Genomic DNA, 12,919 nt, shown 5'->3' with positions numbered 1-12,919 from the left:
GAACACCAGACCTGGCATGACTACACACACACCTTTAAGCCCATACACCTACTATAACACTGACAGGCTTTTCCGTGTATATAGGACGTCCCACATAGTGTAGTTACAGAACAGACGTTTTGAGGGTTACAGATGTTCATTCCTGTGACCCTTTTTTTTTCTTTTCTGTTACTTTTTCCTTTGTCAAATTTTGTGGTTAGGAATTTTCTGTTTTTGTTTTTTTGGTTTTAACTTTGCCCACAATGTCCTTGTCTGGTCTGTCATGATGTAAGAAGTATGCTCTCCCTCTTGTGCTTTCATCTCTCTCACTGTCTCAATGTCTTGCTGTCTCTGACGTGTGCCAAAGGACAGTGCAGGAAGGACAGAGGGAAAAACAAACACTACGACAAACATTATTGAGTACAGGCGCCCAGCAAGTTTATTTGGATTTTGTGCTGAGGCACACGCACACACACACGCACACACGCACACATGCATGCTGATCGAAATGTAATTGTAATTTAATGCAGAACTGACAAAAAAGCAGACTGCCGTACATGAATATATATGTGTTTATGTGTGTGTCATACTTAATTAGGCAAGTGGTGGCTTAGGTATTTAAACTGAACACAGACATAGAAACACACACATTAGTCAAACAGTCCCTATGAGGAGCTAAAAGTGAATAACTACCAATAGAGCGAAAAAATGTATACCTGAAGCTTTTGACTCTTAATTTTTTTTATATAAAAGCCTTAAACAAATAATGCCACTTTTCTCATAGAGACCAGAAAAATGTCTTAACAAGGTCAAAATTTTCAGATATTCCTATTCTTGTGGACACACACACACACACACACACACACACATTTTCACACTTACACTGTGTCCCCTGCAAACATCCTGCTCGGGCTGTGGAATCCTGGCACCCAGGCCAGAGTTCAGGGGTGGAAACTATTGGAGGTCGGGCTTATGCTTGTGTGTGTGCGTGTGTTACTATGAAAAAGAAAAAGGGCATGCACCCTTAGATGGAGCTTTTCTAAGCTTGACACTGTCCCATAGACGCCTCCTGGCTGTCGTCTGTCATCAGTCGGTGCTGTTCTAAAATGCAAATTATCAGCTGCATCATTTGGAGCAAAATCAGGCTATGACAGCTGTTTTATCTCATGACTAAGGTGCTTGTGTTTGGAGAAAGTGTGGTTTTAAAATCTAAAACATGGAGCAATTTTTTTCTCTCAATGTTTGCATCATGGAATTGCGGAGCATGCCTTTCAGTCTACGGCCTTCAGTGAGCTCCTTCCAAATAAAATAATAACCATGCAAGTGAACTGATGGTTTCTTGGCGTATAAAACATCTGGTTATTATTAAAGGTTTTGCTGCATATGTGGGGTATGAAATATTTTATTTACAATCAAACGTTACCTTTATAGGGTAAGTGCTATCACAGAGCACTGGAACAACACTTATTTTCTTGCTACTCTTGCTACTCTGCACGCCCAGGTTGAAATTTAAATATATTTTTCTAAGAGTTGAATGATCCAGTTATAAGTAAACAGTACATAATGCAAGACAAATCAAGTCATATAGGTTGTGGCCGTAAAATTTAAGGTGTGCAACTCCTCAATTTTAATTTGCACTCTCACCACGGAATCCGAGTGCTTATATGGAAAGGTTTCACCAGTCGTGTCTTATCTTTTGGCCTCACCCCTTGCATTTCGGTAAATGGGGTGGCCACACTCTTTGAATGAGCTAGATAGTTTTGACTACTTCTTATAAGCAAAGAGTAAAGAAATTAGGGTGTGTAAAACTGTGACATCATCTCTCCCTCAGGACCAGGTTTACTGTTGCTGCTGCGAACTGCCCTTCAAAAAAAAAAAAAAGACCTTGCTCTCACTTGAGACTTTACCCTGTATCTGTGTCAGGTGCCCGCATTCTCCACTCCACAAAAAGTGTGTGAAGAGAGTATAGGGTGTGTGTAAGTGTGGGCCAGGTTCGCCGGTATAATTTTCGTGTTAAAGGTCAAATGACCAATCACAGTCACGCAGCGGTGAAGAATACTCCTTAATAATGAAGCCCGAAAGAACGCCACAGCAGTCTGAATGCTGGGTCCCTCCGTTGTGGTTGATATAAGGAACAACTTTACCCTATGTTGTGTATCAAAGGGCACACATCTAATAGTGAGCTGTGGGTCTGCAATCTGAAATCAACACGATATATACACAAGCTAATTAAACTAAACATGGTTCAAGTGGATAACTGAGATTACATGGCTGTGGTAAGGTGCCTGCTGGTAACTAAAGTCCCGGGTTCAAACCCCACAACCACCAAGTTGCCACTGTTGGGCCCTTGAGCAAGGCCCTTAACCCTCAAATGCTCAGATGTATAATGAGATAAAAACGTAAGTCGCTCTGGATAAGAGCGTCTGCCAAATGCCTAAATGTAAATGTACGTAAAGTATTGCAGAGCACCCTCCAAGGGTTAACCCTAAGAATAAGTTGAATATTGTGTGCAATAATTTATTCTAATACTGTATGATTAATGTATGATTAGTTTTATGGTAAGATGGAAGAATGTTTGACTAAACTTATAACCACACATGTACATGGAAATGCACAGCGGAGGTGTTGAAGGTAACTGGGCACAGGCTATTTGAACACATATTTATAAATATGTGTTCAAATATTAGCACTAAGGGGGGAACTTAGAGCCACATTTTTTGGTCACCACTCTATTGGTGTACTCTTTTTAAAAATATATTTATTTTGAGCGCTTTTCCACCTGACACTGAGGTACAGTAACTGTGGCAAGACTATCTGTTGTTTTTTTTCCATGGACAAGTGAGCGGTACTGTAAGCATGCTGAATTCTGGTACTGTACTGATCTGGGTCATCTGAGTGGAGCTAGAAATAGAGGACATTATTTATTACAATCATTACATAATAGCACAATCATTACGAGTCCGAATGGCAAATATACTTTAGCTGTTTATTTTACAACACAATTTTGTAACAAAATTGAACTTTTCAACTTTTCAGATTATAATTTTTTTTTTTTTACATATTTACTTACCCACACTAATGTTTTTGTTTTATATAATATAATGTATACTGTATATACAAGAGGCATTCAAGTCATCCAGTGAAATTTCTTGTGAATGAAGTTGTAAAACTGTTATTTACAGAAGACTTCAAACATGGTAGAGTGATGAAACTCTTAGCTATAGTAAAATGTTTAAATGTCAGACGTCCATGAATGATGATCCCGGCCGAGGTGGCTCGGAGCCCACTGCAGTTGTTCTCGTGAACAATTAGTAAGTGTAAAGCCTGATACTTGAAATTTAACTAATAACTTAATTGTATCCAAGCACTAGTGAACACTGGTATCATTAAGTTCATTAGTGTATCAGGAGATTATATAAAGAAATAAACAGAGTTTTTAACTCTTATAACTGTTTCATGTTCTTCTGCACAAATAAAAGTCCTGGTATGACTTGAGCAAGCCTTATATATACAGTACATACTGTAAATAATTTTGCAATAACAGCCGAGAGGAACTGCTGTTGTACTAAATATTAGCATAGCTATGATGATTATCAGCACAACAGCACAACCTTGATATTATATGATATTACTTTTATATAGGAGTTCCACAAACACCATTTATTATCAACAGACAATAACAAGTTATTTTGCTCCTGCAACACATATATGCTTTTGCAACCGGTGGAGCTTCGTGACTAAGAGTTAGTGACTGACAGTTTAACAGGGGTGAAAGTAGTTTTTAATTCTTACCTGCATTATGTAGCCAAAAGATAAGGAGAATAAACCATGGTGGTGGTGAATAGTACTGTAAGACTCTTAAGAATATCAGCTAATCTATAGGATTCACAGGTTGAGTGCCAAATAGCATTAAATCCAAACCTATCGTCCAAACAGATCACTTAGTTAGAACTAATGGTCATATAATATATATCTTGATTTTCCATTTCTCATCTGTGGTCATAATAAAATTTGTGCTTGGTGTGTTTTAATGTTGTTTAATCTTCTATTCCAGGAGACTTTGGGCATGAGGCGGGGTACGCCCTGGAAAGCCTAGTATGGCGCAGGACACACACACACACACACACACACTACGGGCAATTTGGAAACACCAGTTAACATAACCTCCAGTTCTTTGGGGAGGAAACCCACCAAGTACTTGGAGAACAGAAATCGAACCAAGTACACTGGACGTGTGAGGCCACTACGTCACCATTCCAACCATTCCACACATGGCATGTGAGACACATAGTGTGTTTTAAAGTCACATTGCCTCTGTAAATATTCAATTTCTACCCACACACACACACACACCTTCATTTATTCACATATGTTGACATCACAAAGGTTCAGTGGTCTAGTTGTGGAAAGTGCAGCGGAAGTCCATATGAATGTTCAATTTGTGGTTTGGTGTGTATTTGCAAATGTGGGTGAGTGCTTAATATATCCAGAGAGAGAAAAACAGAGAGAGAGAGAGAGAGAGTTTGTTTAAAGAAGAGCTTGGGGAGGGTTATTGGAAAGGACATTTCTCAGCTGAAGGACATCAATGGTGGCTGGTGAAAATGGAGTCTCATTGAAATGCATGGCTTAGTACCTATAGTATTGTGTGTGGAGAGAGTCTGACAGATTTCAATTAAAATGGCATTTACAAAAGGATGGATGGGAAAAGGGGGCTCTTTTGTGTCTAGGCGTGTGTGTGTGTGTGTGTGTGTGTGTGAGATGCATTAAAGCACCGTGTTTAGTTGTTACCTAAAGACAGAGTATTTTTTATTTCCCAAATGTGAGATTCTACAATAGACACTATAACATATGGTCCATTTCATGACCCATCAAATTAAAATTCTTTTTTATTTTTATATATAGAATGAAATAAAGGTTAAAGTAGAAATATGTAAGTATGTAAAAATGTAAAAATCATCAGACATGATTCCTGTGTATATAAAAAAAGGTCTTGTCATGCCACTTTAAAAATTGATACCAATAATAATGTCATGCCCTGTCTCTCAAGCTAAACTTTCAGCATGTTGGTATGTTTGATCAATTAACATTGGTTAACTTAAGACCCGCCTATTTTCACAGGAAAAGGCCACTTGTCTGGCAATCATATTTCATGAGTCAAAACACAAAATTATGTCTTTAACATCTAAACAAAAATTAGATTTCAGTCTCACAATGTCTTGTTTTGGACAGCTCTTTGTGTCTCTTTGTGTTTCTTTGTGTTTGTGTTAATTTTTCTGATAAAAGACACTGTTTACACGGACGTGCTTTGATTCAATTAGATAATTTAACTGGCAAGGTTCCTAATAGTATAGAAATATTAGTTGTTATGTAGCCTGAATGTGTATCTGAGTGTTTTTAGAGCTCCTGAGAACATACAGTAACCTTTTGCCACTTTTTTTTAAATTAGGTTGGCAATAATTCATAATGCCAACATAGAAAATGTTTCTAAATTATTTACATAAATACTATTTCGATATAGTATTCATCGTGCAAATGAAGACTTAAAACTGGTGAAAGTTATAGAAATCTTAGCCCTATTTTCTACTATTCTGTTTTTTATTTAATCAGATCTGCTTTTATGCTACACTTTTTTATTTAATTCTTTTAATCCTGTAAGACTTCTGTGGCACGTGCCTCTTTGATGTATACGCGGAGTAAAGCCGATGCGAGTGTGGCTGTAAGAGTTGTATAAATTGTTATACACGAGGCTTTGAAAAGAGATTTCCGTTTCATATTGCACCCGGGCTTTTAAAAGCACTGATTTTGAAAGGGTTCTTTTAAGTGGCGGATTTACGGGTAACCACACACACACACACACACACACGCACAAACACATTCAAACTTACCACTCCATAATACTATAGCCTGGTTTATACTGTACTTCTGAACTGATGCAGTGTTTGTGTGCAATCTGTGCCATGGAGCTGAGCGGTTAAGGGGTAGTTGTACTGTATATGCACTAAAATCCTTACAGTGTTCAGGTGTAATATGTTATCATCTTTTTTTTATAATAACAACTTGCTTACAGTGCCTTGGCAAAGGGTGGATGTTTACCTACAGCTTCCAGTGTCAGTCTATTTGGTGCACAGTTGATACTTTGATACTGATACTTTTCAATATAGTAAAGTCAATTTCCCATTAACAAGACAAGTTGCAATTGGTAACAATTCTAAATAGCTTCTATTATTTAACTAATCTTTAACTAATGTTTCACAAAATTGAATGCAACCGTAATTAGATAAATGTATAGCAAATTGTAATGGTTGAAAAACAATAAACACTTTAGGATGTGGCCTTATCGAACAATAATCAACTTTGGATTGGTAATATTAACTCTACTTTGCAGTGGGCTACGTCACATCCTCGATTATTTACCTAGAAACTAATATTAATGTCTTCTTATTGCAAATGAGAAGAAAATGGTTTCTGTGAAACAGTACATTGATTGCTAGTTCAGAATATCATGTGTTTGTACTGTAGGAATCTTTGTCATAAGGAGAATAAGACAATACTGTAAATGTTGGTTAGCAAGGTGGACATTGATATAACTCTAAATGAGCTATAGGGGGCAGTGCAGATTCTGCGAGGTGGGGATTCATGTATGTTGATATGAACGGAAGTGCAATCATTTTGTAATATGCCTTATAACTGCCCGAGATAGATTTTTTAATTTACAACGGCACATAGTACTGTCTTTTGTTCAGAGAAAATCTAAAGAGACAGATAAAATGACTGTCTTTCCCTCTCTTGGGCTTTATATCGAAGCCTGCAAACTTTGCCCTGTCAGCACTCATGAACTCTCTGACATCAGTAGTCAAAACACTCCCCAAGCTTCACCTCACACACATATTACCTTTCCTTTCTCCCTGCTCTACTTATTCTGTAGAACTTCCTCAAAGTTTTCTTCATTGAATCTCCATAGGGAATAGTGCGGGTGTTAATATAAGAGAATTGTCGAACTTTCCTAGTCAATCCGTCTTTTGTCGTTCATTCTGTGGACAGACGGAGCGCCCCCTCTGTGTTTGGTGATTCAGCAGAGCAGAGCGCCGTTCCCTCTAAGTTTATTTGACTTCTCTGCAGTTTAAGCCGAGGACCCACATAACATTTTAGCCTCGCGCTTACTCCTTCAAATAAATTATCCGAGTGAAACAGCATGCTCGGTTTGGACTCGTGCTACGCAATCTGGCGCCAACTCGGGTCACCTGGCGAAAGTTCGATTAAATCTGGATCTGTGCTGTAAATCACATAGGATCTGCGGTAGTGAGGCCATCTGGCTTGTATAAATAAAATGATTATAAAATGATCTGGCCAGGAACGAGAGGTCTCTGTGGAGTGCACGTCTTGTACTGTCACTCTCCTTGTACAGGAATGTGTACAGTAGTTTAGCATTGCACTTCACATGTACACACCCATACACCCACACCCACACACACACACACACACACACACAAATTCCAATGGGAATGAAGCAATGCAGGCCCCTTTGTCTTGCTTTATGGCCCTCTAAAGGATGCAAGCATGATCATTAGGCACATCAAGGCACACTTGCCGCTGCTTATATGAAAAGACGCCTCCCCCTTCCAGCATCCCAAGAGCTTCTGAAGAGCATGAGCTCTGAAACCGGCAATGCAGTGACACAGTGATTTGCTTTTATGTGCACTTTCTTGGCTAATTGTCTGTCCATCACAAGTCCCTCTTTCTGTCTCTATACCCCTTTTACCACCGATGTCATTCTTTCATGTGGCGATTTTCCTTGTTTAAGAAAAGCAGTGAATTTATTCCTAGAAGAAAATGGTTCTAGGGTTTCACACTTATGTCTATACCTGCATGCCAGCTTGGGGCTTCAGCCACATTCTGATTGGCATCCTTTTTTTAATTATTTATTTATTTTTAAAGATTTAGGAAAATTAGGGTTTCAGTGAGAGAATGAGCTTTTCCCAACACACTGAACAGTCTCATAATTGTACCCCTTTTACAGACCTTCCTCTACAAACAATATCTTGGATAACCCCTCCTTTGCACATAGTTTGCTTAACTTTTATTTGTTTGTGCATTTATATCTGTTAATTTTTCCCAACCTGTTTTGCTTAAGGACCCAATATCAGCTTGGCAGTGCCAGGATTTGAACTTTGAATTTTAATCCTTTTGATCGAAAGCCCAAAGTCTAAGCCACCTTTCCCCACTTTCTTGCTTAATGAAACTCTCCTGATTTGTCTCTTATCCCTTCTAGTTATAGTTCGTAAGAGATTCTGCTAAGTGACTGAAACTATTATATTAATCAAGTAAAAAGATACATTTTTAGTATATTAAGGTGCAAACAGTTCTACTTTTGCTTTGAGAACTACTGTCTGTTTTTAGTCAGATCTAAGGAGGAATAAACGCCTTGCAATTGATCAATATAGCAAAACAATACTTATAAATCAAACCACAAGGAAAATAAGTTGCAAATAAATTTGAGGATATTTGGAATCAGCTGAATCATTTTAATTGTAAAATGATAAAATTTTAATTTAAAGGATATACAGTACAGTCTCTTTATCTGTAGTATAGATATTAAATATGTTTTCATTTCTGCATTATGATGTACAGAACCATTCACTTATTCTAAACATACTGTACTGTATGTATGTTTAATAATGTAGGCTCCTGGGTTTTGCATGGAAATAGGAAGCAGCAAGTGCAACAGAGGTACCAGAGAAACTCTGGCATATTCTCCAGCACAATCATTAAAATATCCAGCTGTTTTATTTAAAAAAAAGAACTGCACAAATCTGTATCTAGCACTATTGATTTTTTCATGCCAAGAGTTTTCACACCAAATATTGACTGTGTTTATTTTATTACGTTTTAATACTCTTTATAGAAGTTTTTATGCAGAAATGATTTTGAAAGCATCTTTTGATCAGACTTGTTTGTTCATGGCATTCCCATGGGTGCTCGATCGGATTGCAGTCAGTGGAATTTTGACCTCAGGTTGGTGGCCTTGGGCTTTTTGCCTCCTGAGCCCTGTGTGCAGCAGACCGTAGTGCACTAGGTGTTCTGGTGTCCTTTCTATCGTGGCCAACATTGACTTTTTTGGCAAGATGTGCTGCATTGCCTCTTTTGTGGGATCGGATAAGACAAAAAGCTGTTCTTTGCTCCTCGCAAGCATAAATGAGCCTTGGGTGCCCATGATGCTATCACTGTTTACTGGTATATAATTAATTATCAAAATAAATATGTTAATGTTATGTGGCGCACCTAGCGCACACATAGTATACTTAGGATGTTAACTTGTACAATTTAGTAGTAATCCCCCTTTTTGTGGTCTCACTCACTCTCATTCTCACTCATCGTCCAGACCACTTAATTTTATATTTAGGGTCATAAGGGGCCTGGAGCCTAGGGAGCCCAGGATACTTAGGGCACGAGGCAGGTACACTCTGGACAGGGTGCCAATTCATCTCAGGGCACACACACATACACATACTCCCATACTTATTCACATACTCCGGGCAGTTTGTATTTGGACTCGAATTTGTCCGGGAAACGAACCCGGACCCTGAAGGTGCAAGGCGACAGTGCTAACTACTACACCTCCGTGTCCCACTTTGTTGTCTTTAACACAAACCTTTATTAACTTACTGTAGTCTCTTTGTAAATCTTCTGAGCATGGTCTTCCTGTGTTTATGAAGGTTTTTGCTGGGAATCTCTGGTTTCCTCCCAAAAAATGCTGGTATTTAACTGGCTATGTTTACTTTCCCTTTATAAATGAATGAGTGTGCTTGCATGGTGTGCTGCATTGGACTTGTATCCCATTCAGGGTGTATTTCTGCATTATATCTATTGTTCCTAGGACAGATCCACCACAACCCTGACCAGGATAAAATGCTTACTGAAGATGCTTTAATAAATGAATGAATGAATGAATTAGTTTCTGTTTTCATAGGGTTTTAATATAGTGTAGATAAAAGGGCTTTAATATAGCTGAGTAACATCTTCTGTAGCTTAGCTAAATTTTGCTGTAGCTTAACAAACACTGACTATAATTCAAGTATACGATTATACGTTTTTTGTTCTTTTTCACATTTATGCTCACCTTATACTGTACGTAAATAACTAATACATTAAACCATAAAACCCATAAAAACTTTTTTTTTGTCTTGTGACTGATCTAATCCTAAAATTGATGTATTTGTGCAGCTAGTACAATTACTGTGTATGATTTCTTTGCATACTGTATTTCTTGTGAATTGTTAAAGGGATTATGGCCAAAAACTGCTATTCCGAAAAGGGAGGTAAAAGAAATACAGAGTGACCCCTTGAGAAGAAGAGAAAGGAGGGAAGGATGTGCTGACTGTGTTTTTATGTTTTTATGTTGGAATCCATGGGTCAGTGTTAATGTCAGTAAGCTTCTGGTTGTACAAAGGGTCCTGTGGCAGAAACATTAAGCTAATTTATACCTCTCACATAACACGTCCATCTCCAGGAGCCTGGCTGAGGGTTGTTTGTAGTGGAGAGCGCACACGTTTTTCAGCTGTAAATTAATCCCCCTCTCACATTCTCTCTCTCTCCTTTTTTCCTGCAGATGGGATGAACTGCATGAACAAGAACCACGGCTGTGCTCACATCTGTAGGGAGACTCCTAAAGGTGGCGTGTCATGCGAGTGCAGACCAGGGTTCGAACTGGCTGAGAACCAGCAGGACTGCAGATGTATGTACCGTGTCATTTCAGCACCTCAGCAAAATACAGCTAACAACACAGCTGCAAATATTGCTTTTATTTATTGGTGTTTAAGGCATAGGGTGTGCTGCTGATTCAAGAACTGGGCTTCATATGACTGTTCAGCTTTAGCTCAGGGTGATAAATTAGGAATAGTATCTTACAGTAGGAGTGTCCAGTCCTAGGCAAGTGGTGGTGGAGTAAGAATTTTTTATATTTATATATTACATAATCATTCGGTGCTTCTGTTGCAAATGGGATGATGCTGTGGACTGTGCTGTGCATGGTTCAGACACAATTCAGAAAAACATGTGTGTTTTTTAAGATGACTTAAAGTTAGCAAATAGGTTTTCCTGCTGAAAGTGCTACTGTGCCTGGTTTTAAATATAAATTTGGCTCTGCCAGCCGGTAAATACTGTCCCTTTTGCCATGCAGAAGTGGGCGGGACCCTGTTGACATTCTGATGTCGTAAGGTGCAAAAGGTCAAACTAATGCATACATACAGAATTAACCGTATACGATATCAATAAATCAAAATTGATTTAAATGACATTTCTTCCAAATCATTAACTTCCCTGGAGCTGTTAGTTCTTTCTAACTTTTCAAACTACACCCATATCCCAATAGTTAAACAGTAGGGACTGAATAAAATGATTTAAATTTATAGAAATAATAAAAAGATTAAATTTTACTGGGCTGTTACAAGCTGTGATTTAGCAGTTAATATGTACGTTTGGAAGAATGAGTCGGAGTGATTTGCTCTAAACTGGAAAAGGGCATGGGATGTGGGATATATTCTTTCATTTTAATGCAACAATAAACACTACACTTGTTTATGTGGGTCATATACAGGAGTTCCAGAGAAAAATAAATTGGTGCAGTAATTTGTAAAAATGCAAGCTTAAACACCATTATTCATTACTTTGGATATTTAAAATGTCTGGGATTCAGTAAGAATAGCCTGCGCTTGTTTATTTGTTCTTCCTTGTATTTGTTCCTCCAGATTTATCATAGTTTATCATTATATTTATTTTACATTTTACAGTCCAGTGCATAAAATATGACAAAAAAAATGTGAAAAGATCAGAAGAATATGGGGTCATGAAGTAGTGTGTGTCTCATGACCGTGTGAACTCCCACATGGACTAATCCACTAGACAGCAGTCTGGGGGAGAGTAAGAGCGAGCGTCGGCTATTTATTAGTTACGCTTCGTTTGGCAACAAATCCTGTTCCAGAAAGTTTCAAGAGTGAAATATTGAGAAATGCTTTAATATCCATGATTAAAGAGGAGATGGGGTACATTTTGATTGCGTGTCTGAGAGAGAAAGTAAGAGTGGATGAGTAAGTGCATTTGTCTTGAACATTTTAGGCAAGTACTTTATGTTCACACTTCAAATTCACATATGTTAGTTTCTGTATAGTTCATTCGACATATAAAACAAATGAATGTTTGAATAGTGATGGCAGTTTTATGAGCATCTATGTGATTGATGGAAAAGCCTTTTAGAGGAGTATGTGATAATTCCCATGAGGAGCTTTAATCATACTGTATGGCCTATTCTCAGACATTTCTGGTTAGAAATCAACTCAGGGCTCATGCATGATGTAGCGTTTTCTAATACTTTTAAAAAATACAATTTCTTTCATGCGGCTTGCATGGCCTTAAGCTTAGTGCGGAAATTTGGAGATTGAGTGGGTCAGGGAAAAATGTTTTGGGTTGTTGTTACAGGATACACCCCCTTATATCATATTTACATACATGGAGACAAAATACAGGTACATGTATCACATACAAAATACAATAGATGGGTGCAACATTTGCACTCAATTGCAAAAGGATTTATGATTCTGTTTACAGTATATAAAGTAGTAATCAATTAGGACATATAGTATTTCTGAGAGAGATGTGTGTGTATGTGTTAGTGCTTTAAGCCTCTCTCATAGTCGTTGTGCATTGCCAGTGACATGTAACTATGGAAATGGCGGCTGCCAACATACGTGTGACGACACTGAAACAGGACCGGTTTGTGGCTGCCACCAGAAATACGCCCTGCACTCTGACAGCAAGACCTGCATTGGTGAGTCTCTCTCTCTCTCTCTCTCTCTCACATACCCATCCCCACACACACAAGTCTCAGAAAATATTATGAAAGTCAGTTGTGCACTCACTCACTCATCGTCTATACAGCTTTATCCTG

At 38.2% G+C, this 12,919-nt stretch overlaps 1 protein-coding gene across 2 annotated transcripts in view; it reads left to right on the top strand.

Annotated features, from left to right (window-relative positions):
• The window catches only part of scube1 (signal peptide, CUB domain, EGF-like 1), a 92,245-nt gene that overhangs the window by 38,761 nt on the left and 40,565 nt on the right, over positions 1-12,919 (top strand). For both annotated transcript variants that reach the window (XM_053508459.1, XM_053508458.1), the window contains exons 5-6: positions 10,586-10,711; positions 12,683-12,799. In XM_053508459.1, coding sequence (XP_053364434.1) covers positions 10,586-10,711; positions 12,683-12,799 — 243 coding nt within the window. The remainder of the gene's footprint in view (positions 1-10,585; positions 10,712-12,682; positions 12,800-12,919) is intronic.

Source organism: Clarias gariepinus, chromosome 12 (genome assembly GCF_024256425.1).
Source record: "Clarias gariepinus isolate MV-2021 ecotype Netherlands chromosome 12, CGAR_prim_01v2, whole genome shotgun sequence".
Lineage (NCBI taxonomy): Eukaryota > Metazoa > Chordata > Actinopteri > Siluriformes > Clariidae > Clarias > Clarias gariepinus.
The sequence above is the reverse complement of the archived record's forward strand: the minus strand, read 5'-3'. Positions and strand labels throughout refer to the sequence as shown.